The sequence below is a fragment of the Colletes gigas genome, unplaced genomic scaffold (genome assembly GCF_013123115.1).
Source record: "Colletes gigas isolate AHSC1104 unplaced genomic scaffold, ASM1312311v1 Colletes_gigas_Sc00019, whole genome shotgun sequence".
NCBI lineage: Eukaryota > Metazoa > Arthropoda > Insecta > Hymenoptera > Colletidae > Colletes > Colletes gigas.
Genome location: NW_025106648.1, coordinates 1,796,914 through 1,820,287, shown reverse-complemented (window position 1 = coordinate 1,820,287; position 23,374 = coordinate 1,796,914). Strand labels below are relative to the sequence as shown.

At 37.2% G+C, this 23,374-nt stretch overlaps 1 protein-coding gene across 3 annotated transcripts in view; it reads left to right on the top strand.

Annotated features, from left to right (window-relative positions):
- LOC122400689 (monocarboxylate transporter 14) overlaps positions 1-22,522 on the top strand; it is a 46,717-nt gene extending 24,195 nt beyond the window's left edge. For 2 of the 3 annotated variants that reach the window (XM_043402270.1, XM_043402272.1), the window contains exons 2-12: positions 4,940-5,069; positions 7,078-7,282; positions 8,998-9,138; positions 10,686-10,874; positions 12,171-12,420; positions 13,549-13,744; positions 14,141-14,317; positions 15,032-15,254; positions 16,555-16,794; positions 16,881-17,006; positions 18,692-22,522. In XM_043402270.1, the coding sequence (XP_043258205.1) occupies positions 4,956-5,069; positions 7,078-7,282; positions 8,998-9,138; positions 10,686-10,874; positions 12,171-12,420; positions 13,549-13,744; positions 14,141-14,317; positions 15,032-15,254; positions 16,555-16,794; positions 16,881-17,006; positions 18,692-18,852 (2,022 nt within the window). In that variant the 5' untranslated portion in view covers positions 4,940-4,955 and the 3' untranslated portion in view covers positions 18,853-22,522. Of the gene's footprint in view, positions 1-923; positions 1,045-4,939; positions 5,070-7,077; positions 7,283-8,997; positions 9,139-10,685; positions 10,875-12,170; positions 12,421-13,548; positions 13,745-14,140; positions 14,318-15,031; positions 15,255-16,554; positions 16,795-16,880; positions 17,007-18,691 lie in introns of those variants that run through there. The other variant, XM_043402271.1, reaches the window with a different exon arrangement.
- The last annotated feature ends 852 nt before the right edge of the window (positions 22,523-23,374 follow it).

The following is a 23,374-nucleotide window of genomic DNA, read 5'->3' as shown; positions in this document are numbered from 1 at the left end:
TTATAAAAAAAGTAGGGTGAATTTTCAAAAATCTAGCCAAGCATTTTTTTTACAATTTTGATTAGAAATTATGACTCGAAACAACGCCATCATCGTCTTTTTAAAATATTTTCACATGGAAAATAAATTATGTTTGCTTCTTAAACATAGGCCAAACGTGATGAAATTCGATGCAGAAGAGTCACAGCTTTTTTTTAATTCCAAATTTTTGTCCAGGCCAAAACAGCCCCTTAACACTAAAACTACCGACAATTATGTATTTATTTGTATAAAAAAAATCATTGTTTTATAAAAAACTGGGGTGAATTTTCAAAAACCTAGCCAAGCATTTTTTTGACCATTTTGATTAGAAATTATGACTCGAAACAACGCCATCATCGTCATTTAAAAATATTTTCACATGGAAAATAAATTGTTTGCTTCTTAAACATAGGCCAAACGTGATGAAATTCGATGCAGAAGAGTCACAGCTTTTTTTTAATTCCAAATTTTTCTCCAGACTAAAACAGCCCTTTAACACTAGAACTATCGACAATTATGGTTTATTTATTTGTACCAAAGGAATCATTATCTTATAAAAGAACTAGGGTGAATTTTCAAAAATCTGGCCAAGTAAGTTTTTCACAATTTTTATTAGAAATTACTAATTCGGTCATTTTGATCACTTTTGTAGTCCCATGCGTATTCACGATCGATTTAACGAGCGAATATCGAGTATCCTTGCAGTTTGAAACGTCGAACAGGCGATCGAAACGTTATTTTCTTCGATTCGATGTGTCCGAGATTCTGGACACTCGGTGACGTTTATCAGAACGCCGTTTTCTCCCTGATATCGCGCGCTGTTGATTTGCTAAACGTTCTCGAGGATCTACGCGGAAGTTTGTATAATATCTGTGATTCATTCGGGCATGGTACAGTTCCAAGTCGAGATTCGTCCCGTTAGGGTTTAATCTGCGCTCGCTGCGGCTGATCGGAGGAAAACATTGCCTCGACGACACTGGCGGCTGCTTCGGTGCAAAACTTGGCGCCTCAATTAGACGTGAGGTGATTAAATTTTAGAATTTTCGATATATTTCTTTTGGGTAAGGTTATCGAAGGATTAATTATATCTAGATTGATCGTAAATGTTGAAGTATCTACGTTGATTTCCGTTGGAATTCATTTTTTCTTTTTAAAACAAAAGCAAGCGGCTTTGCTCGAAATTCCACGTTTTGCTTATTTTCAAACGATATCATAACAATAAGAATATTAACAACGCGCCTTTATTGCGCACAGGTACGCGCAAAATACACAAAGGAAAGGAGTACGAGTAAAAGATCTACCAATTACAGAAAATATTCGTTTCAGAGGAACGCTTATCTACAAAAGCAATATTATGAGAGATTTGAGGCTTTCAAGGTCGGCAATTACAACGTATAAACAGACGATAAACAGCAATTAATTTGCCACTTAATTTCTGACTAGCTTCGTCGTGAATATTAAAGGCGATCTTAAAGAATTCGAGATGTAATTAACAACAAGAAAAACGTTATTTCGAATCGAGTTTGAATGTCTGCGCCAAAAGGGGACTCCCAGTCGATATACATATGAACAACGAACGAATAATCAAACGAATCTAATCGAAGTAAACGTAAGAAAAAAAAAATGAAGTTATGTTCGTTCAACTTTTACGAAATTTTGGTTACCTTCGTACCTTGTATTTTTCCCCCGTGTTTATTTATTCAATTATATCCACGACCGATAATAATACGTTTGCTTTTACTCGTTACATTTTTTGCCCAGGGATTGTGCTTGTATATTGCATGTTTCGTACGTGCGCGAGCAATTGATAATCTTAAAAATGAAATAAATTTTTTTCCCCGATGTCGATGGAATATAAATACCGCCCGCGGGACCGATAACCTTTATATCTTTTCTAAAATGTGTGGAACGAGTCGCGCGTACACTATTAAAAATCATAACGGCTACGCAGCAGCGGGCATATTTGTTAAATATTGCTTCGTGCCTCTGATTTTTACTATTCCCGCGACCACACCTAGCAATTTTCCTCTGACATGGTCGACTCTCGTCTGACATTTTTCGAGCACGTGTCGTTCAGCTGCAACAAGCGCGCGTGCATTCTTCTATTCAATAAAGTAGCCTGTGTAGCATAACTTTAAACTATCTACGACGACATAGTGGCCCGAGGACATTCTGGGTCAAATGTTTCTGCTGGATACAGGGTCCTCACAGTTATTTGTTTCCAAAACGTGTACTTCTCACGTTCTAATTAATAATAATTACTAGAAAATAAAATTCAAATAACGGTCGTTTTTCATACACGTATCGTAAATAGTATGTTACAAATTCTGAATAATTGGTGGAAGTAAAAATAATGGAACGCAATTTATTTATTTTCTGCACGAAATATTTCATGAAACAATGGTATTATTTCAAAATTAATAATATATATCAATAAAAATTATTAGAAAATAAAATTCGAATAAGAGTCGTTGTTTTTCATACACATATCGTTAATAATATGTTAAAAATTCAGAGTGATAATTTTGGTGGATGTAAAAATAATCGAACAGAATTTATTTATTTTCTGCCTGAAATATTTCATGAAACAATGGTATTATATCAAAATTAATAATATATATCAATAATAATTATTAGAAAATAAAATTCGAATAAGAGTCGTTGTTTTTCATACACATATCGTTAATAATATGTTAAAAAGTTCTGAGTGATAATTTTGGTGGATGTTAAAATAATCGAACAGAATTTATTTATTTTCTGCCTGAAATATTTCATGAAACAATGGTATTATTTCAAAATTAATAATATATATCAATAATAATTATTAGAAAATAAAATTCGAATAATAGTCGTTGTTTTTCATACACATATCGTTAATAATATGTTAAAAATTCTGAGTGATAATTTTGGTGGATGTTAAAATAATCGAACAGAATTTATTTATTTTCTGCCTGAAATATTTCATGAAACAATGGTATTATTTCAAAATTAATAATATATATCAATAATAATTATTAGAGAATAAAATTCGAATAATAGTCGTTGTTTTTCATACACATATCGTTAATAATATGTTAAAAATTCTGAGTGATAGTTTTGATGGATGTAAAAATAATGGAACGCAATTTATTTATTTTCTGCACGAAATATTTCATGAAACAATGGTATTATTTCAAAATTAATAATATATATCAATAATAATTATTAGAGAATAAAATTCGAATAATAGTCGTTGTTTTTCATACACATATCGTTAACAATATGTTAAAAATTCAGAGTGATAATTTTGGTGGATGTAAAAATAATCGAACAGAATTTATTTATTTTCTGCATGAAATAATGGTGTTATCTCGGAAACAGATTATTTCTCGAATAACTTTGAAAAGTAATATTAAAATCCCTTGGTCTGGTGTGTAATTTATAACTTTGCGCAAAGTATCCTTCTCATTCTTTGCATAGTGATCGATTCCGACTTCTTTGGCGCGGATAGATCGTTTTTAAGGATTTAAATAGCAGCGAGCCAATATCTAGGGTACGAACTAAAGTATTACGTCGAACAAAAGCAATTTTGCCAGAACAATATTTCGAAGTAATATGTCTGTTAAAAGTTGGGCCGGGTCAACATGTAGTGTACGAGAGGAGCGATCAATTCTCTCGAAAATTGGAACAAACTATTTAGCGATATTTCGTGGTACTTTGACCAATTCCAGCTTGTCCGAATTACGCGTTACCTCTAATTATTAGTAGCTGACATTTGTCCCTTTCCATTTAGTTGAACCAGAACAATCCAGATGTGTGTTTTTTCTCTCTCGACACACTACATTGTAGCTAATGGTCTGGAAAAAGAGTTGGTCTACAAAATTCCAAGGTCTCCGTGTATTCGAATTGTGCAATATGCATTTTTATAATCAGCCGCACCTGAACGACACTCTAATCGGGGCGTCGATTAAAACCGAAATCGAATCGGAGAACCGCGCTCGTTCCTTTCCCGTTTCAAAACCAGCGTACGTGTATAATTTACAAGTATGATAATACACTTATTTACGCTGTGGCCGGCCTCCCGGCCTGAATGACGTGTCTGAACCGATTGAACACTGTGCAAACATAATACATAATTAAATCGCGCGTTACGTAGATAAAGAATGCTACTCTTCGTCGCGCGAACACAGTGGCTTTACAGAAATCTTCGTCGTGTTTTGGTACTTCGACTATCCGACAATTCGACGATTTCCTACGACTTTGAAAGCCAACCTTTAGAAAATTAAACACTGATGCAAGAACTTTAACTTAGAATGACATACAGTGGAGTTTCGGTTATCGAGGCACGCTTAACCGAGATCTCGTATCATTCGAGGTGCTTTGAACTTTCGTAGATATCCGTGAAACGTAACAATAAAAAAACGGTTGTGTTAAACAAAGATCTATGACTGTTCATTCTTGTCAAAACTTGCGTGCAATATTACGTTATCAAAATGTTTTTTCGTGATTTTATTCCACGATTTACGAACACTTCCTTTATAATGTAATGAATAAATAACTGTTAGTTTCATTTTATAATTTACATCGTTTCAGTGTTAATTCGTTTTTATTCTACGTTCGTTAAGTGTCTGGTGATTGTATTCTTGATATTACCAAATACCAAAATGTTTGGTCCACAAGGCACTCAGAGAAGATTTAACACATTGATTGCCAAACCGAAACCATAAAATGTTGATTTCAGACAATTGTAAACTACATAACTTAAAATTTGTCTAAAATTTCTGAATCAATATTCAAATTTATTTCTATTAACCTTTTTGACTTGGGAATCAATTGTTTTAGTTCCATAGTGAAAAGTCCTGCCACGTGGCAGTTAAAGCTTTTTATGCGATCGAGGGTTGATCGAATCGGATGGATTTGTATTTAATTTCGGTTACAGTCAACCGTGGACGACGATGGCGTCGCTGGGGAACAAAGCGGACGAGCAAGTCGCCAAGCCGCAGCAGAATGGCCGCAGTCGCAAGAACGAGGAGCTGCAGCTCGAAGACATTCAGGACAACAATAACGAGGTAGGAGCGTTATTGATCGATGCAAATGAAAACGTGTCGGGATCGATCGATCGATGTCGCGTCACGCGTACGCGATCACGGATCGACGGAGTCGTGGGTCGATCGTTTCGTACCTCGAGGCATCGATATCTCGAAGTCTCGAGACTCATCGATTTCCATCGATCCTTGACTTAAATTGATTTTTCCTTGAAGACAAGCCAATTTAAATGTGCGAACTTTCAATTTACTGAGTTTATTGCACAATAGCGGTTTCGTTGATGCATATTTCGAGAGTACTCACAATTATTTTCCATCAATTTTACGAGTTCTATGGACTATGAATGCGTTCGATCCCTTACTGCAATACAATATCAATATTTTTTAAATAAATTTTATCCTTATAGGTTATGAATGCATATATGCATTTATTAATTTTTTCGAACTCTCACTGCAACACAATTATCAGCGTTCTAAAAATAAATTTTACTATTTAAGTCAGGGTGTGTTTTACATTTTGACGTATCAAATAAAATAATTTATAATTTAGTTGCGGTTTGCATAATCAATCAACAGAGTCCTCACTAATGTACAGTATTTAGTCTCTAACGAATACTTTGGCGAGGAGTATTCAGCACTCAAAGGGTTAAAAGTAACAACAATCGTAGGAGTTATTGAAGCATATGTATCAGGTGTTTTAAATAATATGGTATTAACACAATTGCGGCTCTTCTGCTTATCTAAAGTAGATCAATCAAAAAGTATTCTATTCTATACAATATAACGATGTAAAAGTATAGGAATAGTTTCCAATTTAAACAAAAATTGTCTCCAAAAGTTCAAGAAATACCTCACACACGGTAAACAGCTCATTTCGACCGAATGCACGCGTTTCCCGCAAAAAAATTCGTGAAAGTATCGTTCGTTTCGGGCCCGTTAAGGTGACGTAACCTCTGAATGCTCGGTCGGTACGGTCGAACGGGCCCAATTTTCCGTCGATGGCTTTGTCGGTCTCTGAAAACCGCCTGGGTGAACTTGCGAAACAGAGGCTCGTCGTACTCGACACTCCTTCAAGAGATTACCGGGGCGAACCGTTGATATTGTTGCACGAGACGACTAAAAATACTCGCGGCTGTAATACTGTACGCGGTCTTTTCGACGTGGATACGGTATCAGCGTCACATGGCACCGCAGTTTGATAACTCGACGGAGTTTTGGGTCACGCGCTTACCACCGAAACGCGAAAGTTGCTCGCTTTATGCGCGGCCTTGATCTCAAGCAACTTGTGAATTTCCACGGGCGCCGATGTTGAAACGCACGTCGAACGATGTAGCACACCGACGAACACGAATCGCGCGCGTTGTTCGGAAAGCTGTACCCGCGGTGCTCTTTTAAGCTCGAAATGTCGTCGATTCGTGGACGTTGCGAATTTTCTTTCGGTGGACGCGAATGGAAAATGAAGCTTATCTTCCCGTTTGTTTGCCGCTTCGGAGCGATACGGAACGCCCGGGGAAAACGGTGGAAAAATCGTGGCGTTTCGTGGAGTCAACTGGCCTCTTGTTCACCAATATGACGCTCGAAGGGAAGCTCCGATAGTTGATATTTTCGTGGACGAAGTAGCCTTGAAGGTGCATTCAATGGTCAAACTCAGATTGTGGAGTTACTGTTGTATTAACCTTAACGAATCTCCATTTTAGTTATTTTTATTAGAGTTTCAAAATTCACAATTTGATCTTTGATGTTACAGTTTTCGTTCTATAGTATTTGAAAGTCCACGTTTGAGAAATGTGAAAAATGATGAACCACAAAATAGCCATAATATTTGGACGGAATTTCTATATTTGTTAAATTACATATAATACATTTGTCAATAGTTGTGCAAAGCTATCGAAGACAATATATGTTTGTAGAGATTAAATAAAATTTAATTACCATTATTGAAGGTTAATAATGGTAACCGAAGGGGTCAGGACCATTTTGTTCGTCGAGATGCGAGCTTTCCCGTGAGAATTTTCTGGAAACATGTTGACAGAGCATCGAAGTCGAGATGGTGGTGCCGCCGGATGGAGGATGGGGTTGGGTGATCGTGGCTGCCTCCTTCATGTGCAATCTCTTCGTGGACGGTATCATCTTCAGCTTCGGAGTGTTCCTGAACGACATCTCCGAGGCTTTCGCTGTGTCCAAGGCGAGGGTCGCGCTGGTCGGCTCGCTGCAATCAGGATTTTATCTTATGGCTGGTCAGTGACTACGCGAATGTATTGTGCGTCCGCGAGAAGTTGGCTAACAGAAGGAATGTGGGTCTGATATTGGTCCCCCATTCTAGTTTCGAAAGTGGAGATTGATGGAGCAAGAGAAGTACAGTAAAATTCCGATTATCCGGCATACTCCAGACTGAGGTAATGTCGGATAATTGGACTATACCTACATATGAAGTGATAAAAACGAAGAATATAATCATAGACTAGCTATACGAGTAGACCTTACAACCAATGTTTTTTCCACCCGTTTTACTGGGGCTCTAGAGCCTCATTATCATTCTCGTGTCATTTGCAACATTCCCAACAAGTTACACAAATTAACAGAAAAGGAAGTGAGACAGAAAATGAAATTGCAGAAACGTTTCTGGCCTGAAATTATATTTTCGCCAAAGAATTTTTTTCTCGAAAATGCGTAGGATTTCGGAGGTATGCGTATTGACCAAAAATGATTGTAATTGACCCCTGCAACCAAAAATAATTTTTTCAAAACGATTCGATATTTTTTAATTTTGTCGAAAAATATGTCCACCTACTGAATTTTTTTCTCAAAAGTGGATAGAATTTCCGGGGGTATGTGTAATGACCAAAAATAATTGTAATTAACACCTCTAACTAAAAATAATTTTTTTAGAACGATTTGAAATTTCATTTTTTCGTAGAAAAATTTGAGCAGCTATCCCCCGTCGATTTTTCTTAAAAATTTTGGTTGGCGTTCTGCAGAAAAGTTGTCTAATACTTTTTTGTAGGTACCCATAAGCTTTACCACAGAAAAAAATTGCATTGAAATATATTCACTATTGTAGGAGTTATGGCCGTTTGAAAATTGAACCATTTTTATGGGGGTTTTCTCATATTATGGGGTTAAGGAACAACTTTTCGAGTATTTTTGGAATTTCTACATATTCTTCATCAAAATACGCGTTGTTTGCATTTTTAAACATTAAAATCGTTCAATCCGTTCAGGAGTTATGATGTTTTAAAGATTCACACGAAATTTTGGGGAACCATTTCTGTCCACACATTAGATTTTCGGTAAGGAATTTTTTTCTCGAAAGTGCGTAGGATTTTGGGGGTATGTGTAATGACCAAGAATGATTGTAATTAACCCCCCTAGTTAAAAATAATTTTTTTAGAACGATTTGAAATTTCTTTTTTTCGTCGAAAAATTTAAGCACCTGTCAATTTTTCTTTAAAATTTGTTTTTGATTTTTAATAAACACAACTATGGGTAATGTAGTAATACACGGGGCAGTGACTTCTTTGTTTGTGTGAAATATAATCTGTAACATTTACCGAAAAATAGTCGGGGTAAAAATATCTGGTACCTAATAATCGAAATTCTATTATACTCCTCTTTCCCTCCATGTCGTTTCACTTGCCAACTTCTCGCGGACCCACAGTACCTATTAATAGTCTGATGATCTTTATGCAAATTCATATTTTTATTAATAGAATTAATGAAATGGTAGTTTAAAGGGTTGTCTCAACCCCTAAATATAATAATTCCTATCTTTAAGTATTTCTTATATTTTTGCATATTGAGTGCATTCTGTAGTTTGTTGAAAATTTAAATTTCCCATAAATGCATAGTAGTATTTCCAGTGACGATAAATAATTGCTTGGAAATATTTTACACGCGAGGAACACGATACTTTCACGAATTTCCTTCATTATCATTATTGTTCTGTCTGCAGGTCCTTTTGTGTCGGCGCTGGCCAACAGGTACGGCTTTAGGCTGGTGGCAATCCTAGGAAGCGTCATAAGTTGTGGTGCTTTTGTCCTCTCGTATTTCAGCACATCCATCGAGTTCCTTTATATCTCTTACGGCGTCCTCGGTAAGTTCTTTGCCCGATATATTTCTTCCTGTTCGTGTCGTTCCCGCCTCGATAGAAAAGTTTCCCCTTCGTCCCTGTGTTCCATTTTCGCGCGCGGTAAGAATGGTTCCTCTTTTTAAGGGGTTATTCCAACCCGAACATGGAAAACTGACGTTCTTTAGAATTTTATGAGAGATAAACTACGTAAGATACTGGTTGGACACTTTGCACCGTTATTTGTACATGCACTGCTAAGCTACGTGAAATTTTTTATGCAAGAATACGTGATAGTTTTAAAGATGCATACTACGTACGCGATCGTTGTAAAAAGAATGTATTCTTGAGCTACACTCTTCTGGTTGTCTCCGATAAACTAAAGAAATTATTAAATTACGTGAGCGTGATTATGGAAAACTTTGGAGCTGACAAAATGGCAGAGTTTTGAAGCAAATATGTCCATAATTTTGTGAAATATTTTTCAATTCACATCTTTGAAAAATAACTTACTTTTATTCGTTGGTTTTTTCTAAATTGTGTCGACCATATTAAAAACTATCAAAGATTGATTTATTTATTTACAATATAGATTTTTTTAAAGCGGAGATAAGCAACTTTGACAAAGGTTAGACTTAGCTATTTAAAACTATCGTAGACGCGTGAGGAACCTTGCAAAAATTTTGAAAATTGTTGGTGAACGAATAAAGTAGTTGAAACTCTGTTAAAAATATCCTATTCCTCCGACGCTGAATGGCGAATTTTCTAAAATTCGTGGCCAAAATATAAAGCTATCTTAGATTTGGACGAAATTTGGTTTTCATGGTTGTTAATAAAAAGGATAATGAAATACATTGAAAAAATATTAAATTGCGCCCAAGAAAGGATATCACTCAAGTGTCGAACTTCGATTTTGATAAAGCTTGATATTACGTATTTTTTTTTCTGTTGCAAATGTCATATTTAGAGGGTGTTTTCCACCCCAAACACATTTCCTTGAGTATCTCTTAAACGAATGAAGATAGAAAAAAATGTCAAATATAAAAAATGTTTGGTTTTTCATGTGTAATAAGATAGTCTAAATGAAAATATTGCTAAATCATAGGTGGCGCCATAATAAATCGAAAAGTAGCCAATAGTAGCAGATAAATGCAACGAGAGCTTATTTAATAAATTAAAAAATTTATTTTACAAAAAATGCTTGATCTCGATTGATAAACAACTATTTTATTAACAAAAGGAAAGAAATGGTCTTGTAAGTTTTGCATTGCTATCAACCATGAAGCTTCAAAAAGTGGAGTAAATATATTTTATTTTTTCCCCCAGTATTTAAGATTAGGGACTTATTATTAAAGACGACCAAAGAAATCTACATTTAAAAAGTATCAACTTTGCATTAGTATAATTCCAAGAGAACTACATATTACATATTTGTGATATTTCATAAATAAGATGCAATGCATAATGAAAAAGAATTTGTTATATTTCGGCCAGGATTTTAGAGAAATTCGTTACTTTGCGGCGTTTGATCGTTTCCCCTGATTTGACGTGGTCTTTGTGTCTTGGATTGTCAGGAGGCATCGGAGCAGGCTTGATTTACGTGCCGGCTGTGATAACTACCGGATTTTATTTTGAAAGATGGAGAGCCCTGGCCACCGGGATCGCGGTCTGCGGCTCCGGGATCGGTGCCTTCTTGCTCGCACCCATCTCTGACGTGCTCGTCAAGCAGTTTGGATGGAGAGGCGCGTTGCTCTTCCAAGCAGGTAACCAAAACCGGACGATCCCTGCCCTTAAATCTAGCTAATGGAAAAATACCCCCATTCGTCTCAGCAAAACTAACGAGAAAAACTATTGCTCGTTTGGATTGAACTTTTTGGCAACGCTTGAGGACATTTTCAAGCTAGAGAAAACAATTCTCTTCGTGTCGATTCTCAAACAACTCTCAAACTATCAGTTTTAAATTACAAAAAGGATTGCACATTAGGCAATTAAGCAAAGTTAGATAATTGTTTAATTTAGGGGACCTCAACTCCGATTTTGATGATTTTGAAATAAGATTCTGAATAACTTTTTCCCGTACATGTGTGGCGTCGCCTCTCAGGCTCGCCACCAGAGGGGTGGCGCTCTCACAAGCGCTCGACCTACCCCTCGATTGCTATATTGTATACAATCCTCGAACGACTAAGGCAGGGTCTGCTAGGAAGCTTTACTGATGAGTCCACTAGCAGGCCATAGTCTTCGATTTCGAGCTATTTTGATTTAAAGTTTGATACGTACAAAGTAAAAGAATTATTTAAATTTACAGAACAGTATGTGGTTAAGTTGGTAGAGCGATTAACTATGAAGCTTTTGTTAGTGGGTTCGAATCCCCGACAAGTTACTTTCTTTCTTTCATTAATTTGAAATGCAAAAATATATTTGATTTATTATGTACATATGACATAAATATTAAAACAATAATCCTTCAATTTTTAATACAAAAAACAGTAGTAAGTATAGCAATAAAACAGCATTGTACGTCATTATCAAATAAATTCTGTATTAGTCATTCGTATCGTCAGTATTGAGGCTTTTAATTTTCAGACATACTTCAAATACAGAATTTATTTGATAATGATTAATACGAATGACTAATATAGAAAAATATATGCGACATATTCTACGACTGTACTTACTACTGTTTTTTGTATTAAAAATTGAAGATTGAAAATTGATAAATAAAATATATTTTTGCATTTTAAAATAACAAAAAAAAAAGTACCCAACTACCAAAAGCTTCCTAGCTAATCGTTCTACCGACTTAACACACATCTTTTCCATTAAAATAACTATAACTAATTCCCTTATTACGTGCATACTAAACTTTAAATCAAAGTATCTCGAAAACGAACGCCCATTGAGAAAAATCCAATTAGGGTTTTTCGATACTACGTATGTGCTATAACTTGCTGTCGTTTCAAAATCAATTTTTACTACTGCAAGGCTCCCTTGTTAGCGACCGATTCTGTGGAAGAAACGGCAAACGCTCCCGGATCAGAAAGTCGTCGTGAATTTTCCAGGCATGCTGTTGAATTGCGCGATTTTCGGCGCGATGTTCCGGCCGTTGAAACCGACGAGGATCAAGGTGAAGTCCACGCCCGAGAACGCTGGCTTACAATTAGAAACAAAGAGCAGCCTAATGGCGAGAGGGGTGTCCACTGCTTCGTTGCACTGCGTGCAGCCAGCCAGAAGCGGTTTCTTCGGCACCAACAACAACACGGAATACCCCACGGCTGCGGAGCTGCTGGGCAGCAACCCCAACATAGTATAGTAATAAATTTCATCTATTTTTTTCTACTTACACCGCGTCAGAAACCCGGAAACATTCGATTATTGCGCGTTTTCGATAAAACGATTTCCAAACCATTTTTTCAATTTAATAGTTTCCAAATATTTTGCAGATATTCGAATATTAGCTCTATATAACTCCATTATTTACTCTTTGTCAATGGCGAGGTTATTCACTCGTCATCAACTCTTATATATTAATATCAACACATTTTTATATTCACAAAGTATTCGTCAAACTAATTTTGAATATTCGAATGTTAACTCTACATAGTTCTATTATTAACTCCTTGACAATCATGATGTTACTCGTCATCAACTCTTATATATTAATATCAACACATTTTTACATTCACGAGGTATTCGTAAAACAAATCTTTTTCGTGGCCATTTTTTGTACGATTTTAAACAAAATTAAATAGTATACATTTGTGTGGCGCGCATATGGCCGCACGATGGCGCTTTACGTGGGAGTACTAGGTTAACCGTAGGGGAACCCCAAGTGAAGCTCGCCACGCGGTCGCGGGGAATCTCGTGCGTGTATATTAACCCCTTAACGCTCGTATTTTTCGGGTTAACCAACAATGATCAGTTCTCTTTATTGGATTTGTTTCTAAAAATATGGTTTTTTTTAATTACAATGTTGTATCTGACGTATAATTTGAAGGAGAACAAATATTATCATCCCTTAAACCGTTGGATTAAACAAATATTGCTTTTCAAAGCAGTCAGACTCCGGCATGAACGTTAAGGGGTTAATATCGACACAATTTTATCAATTTCGCTGTATGATTTATTTACTTGAATAAATTACATTCTTTATTATTATCAGACCACAATTTGAAAATTTGGAATTAAATCGTATGTCAAGTTAACGTATCCACGTAGATGCAAATGTCGGAGATTTGTCTATATTTTCTCAAAAATTTTCGTTACAAAACTACATTTTATATAAATTCAAATCTATCAGCTAACGACTGTGTTTGAAAATGGCTTTCTGAGTCGATCGAACCAGGATACTGTATATCGTGTAGAATAATTTTAATGGGGCTAGTTTAATCAACGATTTTTCAACGTAGAAGTTTGATTCCTCGAATCTTCTCGTTCCAGCACCTCGAAGTCCTTGCACTCTCTGCACAAGGTCCACGTGGAATTACAAGCGGAGAGAAAGCTGAGCAGCTCGGAGAAACGGCTGTCCGTCCCGATCTATCCCGAATTGGACGTCACCATGGACGACAAAATCGCGGAAGAGGAGAACAATCTTCTCGGTGGCGACGTGGAAAGACTGAACGGCAAAGTGCCCACGGTGAGTCCCACCCTATCGATTTTGACAAAATCAATCTTCCCAACAGATTCGGTTCGAAACAATTATTTTCGAAACCTTCTCGAGTCCTGAGTCGATAACGTAGAGAAATGACCCTTCGTTTCGAGTTAGATCGGCAATCTATTACGCTATGAATATATAATCTGATACTTCAAGGGTCGTTAGGGATCTCGGTTCGCGATAGAAAATTCTCGTTTCGCTGGTTCGAGTGGGAAACTCGTGACTAACAAACTCGCTGATCGATCAGCGCGCCATAATGTTCGATAGGTGATAGTTTGCGGAGATAATGGATCGTTTATGGCGGTATCCCGTGCCAACTGGAATTTATTTACTAGCAATAACAGTGTGGCCCGATTAAACGGAGGATATTGTTGGCAGATTCGCAGGCACACGATTAGCGGCAGACGCCTTCGCGCGGACTCGGAATGCAGCCAAAAGTCGCTGAAAGTGGGCAACAGGCGGAATCCGTTCAACAAGGATCCGCAACGGCCATTTTACAGGGACGACATTTTTTACGGCGGCTCTTTGAACAGGCTGCCCCATTACAAGTCCCAGGTGAGAGTTAATTAGCCAATTTACTGGTCGTTTCGACAACAAAAAACGCTTCTTGTTCATTCTATTCATAACTGCACAGAGTCAACTTCTTCTGATATTATGAGAAAATACGGAAAATTGGAGAATTAACCTTTATTCGGTTAAACAATTCTTTTCGTCAAATACGAGTTCAGAATATAATCGTCGGTAAAGCTATTGAACGAAACATCTTTTTATTTAAAATGCATTTAAATAAAAAGTATCGGTATCTTAGGCCACCATCTTGGTTCTTTAGAATGCTTCTATTGTTATTAATCTCTTAATTTTTTAATTATATTACGAAGTAGTGAACGATTTCTCTCTTCCATTGCGTTCTGGAATTTTTCCAATCTTCTGTTATAACTTTTTTACAGTGTGTAATTGTTATGTTTTTAAATACAATGCTGGATAACTAAAAAGAGATTATCAAACGTGAAAAATTACATTTTCTCTTACAAGTAAAATTCACTTTAATTTAATTTAAGAAAGCTATGTCCCATTTTAATTAGTATATTTTAAAAGCACTTTTATTATCGTTAATGAAGTATCAATGAATAAGACATTTCGTCTAGTCTGGTACTCCTGATCGAGACAATAAGATTAGGGCCAGTTGCGAATAATGTGACGTAAGTTTCCGGTAGATTAAAAAATTGCGTTAATTGGGAACGATGAAATTATCGACGACGATCCTCATAGCAATCGTCTGTGGGCTATCACATGTCGGTCACCCGGTTGCCAACGGCCACTGATGTGGCTGAGGAGGAAAGCGGAAGTTGTTACATCTGCCCCGAAAGCGTGCGGCGGATCCTCACGACTATGCTTGATCTGAGCCTCCTGAAGAGCCCCTCTTTCCTCATCCTGGCGATCTCTGGTGGACTCACTATGATGGGCTTTTATACACCCTTCATGTACCTTCCAGGTACCGTATCAAAACTTATCGCATCTGCAATAACCTGAAACGACGATCAGATTAGCCCTCGAACGGTGTCCGTGACTTTTCACGAGCATAAAAGTTGCAGGATCCAAAATGGCGCCATAGTCGAAAGCGCCCAAGTCATTGTAATTTGAAAAGAATATCACCAATATTTTAATTTTTGTGCGATCAGCAATTTTAATAAATTTTAATAGAATAAATGTCACGGCACACGATACGAGGTGCAATTGTCAAAAATGGCGCCGGAGTTGAAAGCATCCAAGTCATTACTCTGTTGCAATTTGAAAAGAATATCACTAATATTTTAATTTTTATACAATCAGCAATTTTAATAAATTTTAATAGAATAAATGTCACGGCACACGATACGAGGTGCAATTGTCAAAAATGGCGCCGGAGTTGAAAGCATTCAAGTCATTACTCTGTTGCAATTTGAAAAGAATATCACCAATATTTTAATTTTTATGCAATCAGCAATTTTAATAAATTTTAATAGAATAAATGTCACGGCACGCGATACGAGGTGCAATTGTCAAAAATGGCGCCGGAGTTGAAAGCATTCAAGTCATTACTCTGTTACAATTTGAAAAGAATTTCACCAATATTTTAATTTTTGTGCAATCAGCAATTCTAATAAATTTTAATAGAAAACATGTCATGACACATGATACGAGGGGCAATCGTTCGCGATCTATAACGTATTATAAGTTCGAAAATAAATTTTGCGAACTGTATCGTTCGAAGACAGAGTCCAGTTTAAAGTTCAGAAATTTAAAAACTAGAAAATTCCTTAATAGCTGTATAATTAACTTTCTAGAGTATGTAGGGCGTCTGAAAAAATAAATAGAGAAATAGAAGATTGCGAATTAGCTATAATTAGAATAATACATTCTACAGATTATTTTTTGAGATACTTTAAATCTATAAAGACTAGAATCTTTAATCTCTTCGGGAGCAAATTATTTTCTTCCTAATAAATATTAATGCAAATTCATCAATTTTTTGACAATGCTGCCATGTGACGCTATTGAAAAATTTAGCTGTGAACATTCATAACTCTAGTGGTTACTATTGCGATGTAATATTCAAAATAACATAAATACTAGACATGCACATATGAGTCAGTATCCTTGAAGGGGTTCAAACTCTATTAAATGGAATTTGCAATCCAACTACAATTGATTCCATAATGCAAAAACGAAAGTTTTTAACAAATTTCATTTAAAGCTAGGATTAGATACCCCGTTATAAAAATTAATCGACGGTTGTTGCACGATCGTTGCAGATCGAGCGAAGCTCGCAGGGATAGAACCATCCACAGCGATGTTCCTGGTCTCCGTGATCGGTATTGGCAACACCATTGGTCGTGTTGTCTGTGGTGTAGCGAGCAGCTTACCAGGCGTTGACGCGTTGGTAGTCAACAACATATTTATCAGCGCTGGTGGACTCCTAACCGTGATATCCGGGCTGTCGCTCACCCAGAGCTACCAATTCTTCTACGCTGCCACCTTCGGTATCAGTATATGTGAGTAAAATCTTCGTTCTCTATTAAAGAACGCTTCTGAACCGATCGTCAACCCGTACTTCTCATTCTGTAACTTCTCTTCGCAGCTGTTTTCGCCTCTCTGAGATCGATCCTCGTGGTGGACCTCCTGGGCTTGGAGAAATTGACCAACGCTTTTGGATTGCTTCTTCTGTTTCAAGGCGTGGCGGCGGCCATAGGCGCGCCTCTTGCAGGTGATTAGAAATTATCGATCACTTTATTTTCAGGAAGCGTCGCACTACCTACTAAGAGGAGCTATAAACAATGCCTCTGAAGGAAACTCTTTCTTTCAACAAACTCCAAAACTAAATCTTTATTAACCCTTTGCACTCCACTGGCGCCCTAATGACAACAAACATAATACGTACCATAGCTCGATTCAAGTTTAATTGAAGTTTAAAAGAAAATTAATAAAATTTAAATTATAGGTGTTTATACATTTTTGTGTAAAAAAGAATATTTTTCTATTTTTAAATGTCACATCACGAAATTGCTAGTTCATATTGATAAAGACTCTCGGAGTGCAAAGGGCTAAATTTAACGGATTGTTTGGTTAAATTAGAAGACGGACCAGTAATTCCGAATATACGTCGATAAAAATTACTTCATTCGGGGCCATTCTCTTCAGCTATCCAGTATACCGTGCGTAGCAATAATGCATCGTTCGATCTTAATTCTGGATTCAAGCAACGTTCGCCTATCACGATACCCAATCGATGCAATTAATTCTCACGGCGATACTTGTCGAAAGCAATTACGCAACCGTTTCGGAGCATTGTTTTAAATGCACCGTTCACGCGACGAACGACTGACCTTGAGGTACAGTACTTGGAGATAATAGTTCCCGGCAATCGTCGATTCAGATTTTAAGCATATTTGCACAACGTTCGAGTCTTACCTCGACGCATAACATTATGATTTCTCTTGACTTTTCTGATTTAGCGAAAGATCGTTGATACGCTGCGTATGTAGGCTGTCAAAACTATTAGATTCGCGCAAACACGCTCGACGGTTATCTAATCTGCGGAATGACAGGAATTTCGCGACGTTTACCGTGGAGAAACAAAGTAGAAAGTTAATCTGTTCGTAAACATTCACTCTAAACCGTTTTATTATCGCTGGTCGGATACGACATTCTGTCGGCTCGTTCGCGATTTACTTATTTCGTTTGTTTTCGTTCCGATAAACGACGAAGACCAACTTTGTACACAACTTTCAATAACATATAAACATTTTAATTGGATACAAAAGCAGAAGATATTTATGTAATAATCAAGCAATTTTAATATCGGAATTGCGATACCTTGTGCAATGAAAAAGTTCACATTTGTTCGCACGAAGTTAATAGAAAATTGGATTCCTCTTAAAGTATGTAGATGAAGATAACGAGGCTCGATAAGAACATCTGATGTTGTTTAAAAGAAAGATTTAATCTATTCTGTGAACCACGAATACTGTCGAGCATGTTTATCATTGGAGTGTAGTGACTCTCAAAAATTATTTTTATTTAACGAGTAAAACAATATCAAGCAAGACGAAGTAGTTCAAGTTGTGTTACAATATAATAGAATTTGCGTGGAAATTCTTCGAGTCGAATGGAAGGCGTTTCGTAAAGCCTAGAATTCTCAAGAAAAAGAAGTTGACCTTCGCGTCTAATTTACACCTACACTAACGAAAGAACTGCTGTTACCCTTGAAACCAAGCAAAATTCGTTGGAATAATTTTTAATGAACAAGTCGAAGTCTCAAGGAACTCGCACAAACATCAATTGCTGCATTTGCAAACCATGATCGAGACATTCGAAAACATTCCGTTGAAAGAGAAACAATCGAATGGTAACGATCAGGGGATTCACGAAGATGTTTTTTGACTCGTTTAGGCGTTTTCATGGACGCCACCGGAAGCTACGACGCCTCGTTCTACCTGTCGGGGAGCCTGATCTTCGTGTCCGCCTTGATCTGCTATCCCCTGAAGAGGATCAACCAGTGGGAAACGGGGAAGAGCAACGAGCAGGTAGCGGACGATCCCTCGAAGTCTTGATCGTGATCGAGAACCGTCTTGCCACCCATAGACTGAGGTCTATTCCGTTCGCTGTCGGGCGATGTGTTTGTACATACTAATGCGTAATAATTTATAGCGAGCTAGCTCGTATCGGTAATTAATCCGCGCCGTAGCGGCGACGGGAGAGCGTACGCGATCGACCAGCCAATCGGGGACTCCGAAACGAAAGGTCTCCGATGTCTGAAACGGTCCAGCGTTCGAGCTAGTGCAATAGGCAGATCAGCTTCGACTTCGCGACACGGAGGAAAGCGAGTCACCGTCCAAACGAGAACTTTCGCGTCGTGGACCAAAGGCCTCGATCCACGAGGAACGCCCAAACGCCGTTCCCACCTGTAAAACGTGAGATAACGATAACAGCAACGCGTCTCTGTCGTACCAAACTTGTACCCATGAAATTATAATCGGGTGAAAACAATGCAAAGGCGGGGAACAATTACCGCGACTCAGCCTTCGAGCAGCCATTTTATTCACGAGATCTAGAGTTTCGAATCCTTAACGTCAGATTTTCATGCTCACGGTTACGGAACATGTAAAAATTATTTGCTTGTAATTATCTAATCAAGAGAAAAACTATTTTAACGCATTAACGACGGGGCATTTTTAGTAAAACTTTCCTATACGACGGGTGATTTTAATGATGTAGAATTCCTGCAACGTGTGATAAGTATTTTTGTAATTTAATATATTCTATTGAAATTTTCAGGAGTTATACGTGGATGATATTAGAATTTTTTTTCCCGTCGGTGATGTGTTAATCATCGATGTCCGTAAACATGGCGTTATAATTGCCCATTTCTGCGCAGAGCACGCTCGAAACAGTATCAAATTCTTCTTTCGTCGAGCCTTCGAGGATGTTCTGCGTCGCGTGTTGTCGCATAGGTGGGAACGTGGATTCTCGAACAAAGTTCTCAGTTTCCGCAGAATGTTAATCGTCGCGAAACCAGTTCCCAAACGCGTGACTTCTTTTATATTCTGAGGGGCTTGTCGCGCGCTCCTACGCCATTTGCAACAGAAGTCTGCGACAATTGGTCGAGGCGGTGAGACATTTTATTAAACGTAGTGTATTAAGAGAGAATATATCGAATGTTAATCGTCGACGCGTCGTTTTAAGAAAATTGTTTTCGAACGTTCCCTCGGTGCTACCATAATCAGGCAGCCGGTTAATATTGATCTTCGAGGGTCATAATTTTATACACATATAGCAGAAGAGTACTCGAAATACATAAGACTTAAAAAAATAGCTTTTCGTAGTAAAATATTACACGCACATAATGGTCCAGTATCGGCCCTGTTTGTTACAACAAATTAATAATCCGTGAAGCTTCCTACGAAGAATTTCGTTTCTAGACAATCGATAATCATGTGATCAAAGATTTCTCGTAGTACTTATTTTTCTGAACTCGTTAAAATTCACGAATTTAATGCAGATTTATTTTTGTTAACGTCTCGTTCTCGAGGATTTAAGGCCGTAGAGAAGAGATATGTCCAATTGCGGGCGACGTAGCAGTCAGCGAGTTATAGAGAATTATAAAGGAGTTTTACACGCAACATGACCAACAGATTATATACTCTTATTGTTAGACACAAGCGTGTTTGCGAGTTAGATAAGCACCCGTGATCTTTAAACATCGATCTATTTTTGCTATAATTACGTGCTGCTGAGAGCAAACTGCTATGTATACGATAGCGTACTCTAGTTACCTTCTAACGGGTTCCGCGATAGCCACGCCTATTTTCATTTCTTATATAGTGGAACAATATGTTTTGTAAGTTTAGTTCGAATTCAAGGTCACTTGTTTTTTTATTTCTGCATATCCTACGCGAGTAGAACGTGGAAAGTTGCGAAGAAACAGTCCATCGAAAATGATCCGTCTTCCCACGAAAGTTGTTAAAGCTTTGGCTAATCAGAATCCGTGGCGTTGGTTCCACTGTGTCTTCCACGTTCGTAAACACCAATGTTATTCGTGTGTACTCGTAATAACAGAAGATAAAGGGATTACGTTTTTCTTTCAGGGTCAATTTTATAGAATTTAAATATTCGATACCAGTTTATTACGAGAAAATGCTTTTTATAGCTTTCATAGATGAAATTGAAATTTATGTGACAAGAAGATGGAACTTTTCGAAGGAATTGTTTTTAAAAAATGATTTATTCTACCCTCTTTCAGGGCTAATTTTATAGAATTTGAATATTCGAAACGTTACTAGTTTATTACGAGAAAATGCTTTTTATAGCTTTCATAGATGAAATTGAAATTTATGTGACAAGAAGATGGAACGTTTCGAAGGAATTGTTTTTAAAAAATGATTTATTCCACCTCCACATTGTCGTAGGGATAGTTATAGTGTAATATTTGTCTTGTAAATCCCCACTCTAGAGTTTAATAATTTCATCTCCAATAATACAGAAGACAGAGACACTAGAAACATTAACAATCTACTGTCCCTGCAGCCATCTCCCAAACGCACAGTACAAATCGTAACGTTTTATTTCCACAATCAATTTTGCACAAACATGAACAATTTTTTATAGAGATATTCGAACTCGATCTCCACGAATTTGTATCCTGCATCTTGTGTAGAGTACGTAGAAGATAAAAAGAATTTGACCTCGAATTTCCATTTCGAATCGAATGTATAGGCTTCCTCAGAAGTCTTTAGCATTATGGCCTACACTTTGTACGTTATCGTCGTCGATAGCGCGAGGTGTTCCGGAAGCCACACATAGCTTCCGGGTTACCTCACGAGTTATATTTCTATTATGATTAAGTTCACGATCACGCGACCAGTACGTTAAAGGCGTATGTACTTGCACGAACGAGTACGCGTAATCTCGATAGACAGCGCTGTTAGGGTATCCCAGAAAATATTGCATATTTCGAAACGGTGCAATATATGCTTCAACAGTTGTTAAACTTCGATGAGCAATTAAAACATTTCGTGTCCTCCCCTTCCTTGAAATTGCGAAACGCCCTCTAGTCATAACTGTCGAATCATCGAATGCAAAATTTTTTATAATCGGTGCAAAAAGAATTTTAATTTGAAATAGGTTTGAAAATAACCAGGATGCATGGTACCTGAAATATGCAATATTATCGAGGGAATCGTAACGATTATAGGGTTAATTAACTATTCGATATCCGGCGCTCATGGTCCGGACGATGGCCCCCTGTGGGCGCGAGGACTTGCTCAAAAATGAAATCCGTTCCTAGTGTTCCTAATTAATTATCTACCTTAGTATTTAAAAGCTGATGCAATCCGTCTTGAAGCGCGATCGTCGCCAGTCGCGCGCCATTTTGAATCGTCGGACTGGTCTAACCTTAATTTTTAAACGCAGCGACGTTTTGTCTGTGTTTCTATACGGGGCCTGCAGTATTCGGGAATGATTCCTCGCGACAAAATAAATCGAGAATCGTTGGTTAGGGACACGGACGCCATATTGGTTCCTCGACTAGGAGATTTAATTTTCTCGACGACAGAAGCCACGCGCGAGTAAAATGTATTCCGTGATTTCGATTCAGTTTTGGACGAGGAATCGTTTCGTTTATGCCACGAATCACGACGTGCCTTGTATAAAATGTATCATAGCGTGTGGCGATCGTTCACATTTTAAGCGATGCCCAAACGTTGCAATACATCCTGTACACAATAAAAATAGACACGTAAGAAGTAAGAAGTTTACTGTTTCACTCGTTCAAAAGCTTTGCAGTCTGGTTTAATACTATAGTGTTTATGCAAATTAAGTAGTATACTTTTCTATTGGATTACAAGTAACGATAAATAAAGTTTCATCCGGATTGGGCAACAATAACGGAAGTTATAGGAAGGTCACAAACACACAGACTTTTAATTTTATATTAATAATTCGTTGTTTCGAGTTTTTATTTACATAAACATTCTTCCAGATAGAGCTGCGAATACGATAACGAGCGATAAAAATATTAACTCTAAAAAGTATGTTAAGAGAAAACGGATTTTCCATGCTGATCGCGCGTCGCCTTCTGCGTTTCTTTTAACCTGCCACTCCTATCCAGCATTGGAGTCGCAACGTAATTCTAGAGGCTCGTGACGTTATAAATTATTTATCGTCGGGTCGATCGTTCGTATACGCGATCGTTGAAACGCTCGACGATGTCTAATTGGTTACGCTTTCTTATCTTTCATTACCAGTAACAACTACTCTGTCGTTTTAGAATTTATTAGACTACGGTACGGCTTCATTAATCGCCGTGTTTTGTATTTCTTTACGCGTTCGTGTCGGTTTGCTTCAGAATTGCAATTAGTCGAACGGTAACTATGCTTCCGGTATAAACAATTTAAAATACAATTTCCATTCTGTCGCCCAGAAATCAACTAAAATATTTCTCATCCAATTTCTATTTTTACTTTTATGGTACATTAACACTAAACCTACTGACACTTCATGTATATGTATCTAGGTAACATACTTCTAATTTTTGCATTATATGTATAGAAAGTTGTGTTTTGAAGTTTCTTTCAT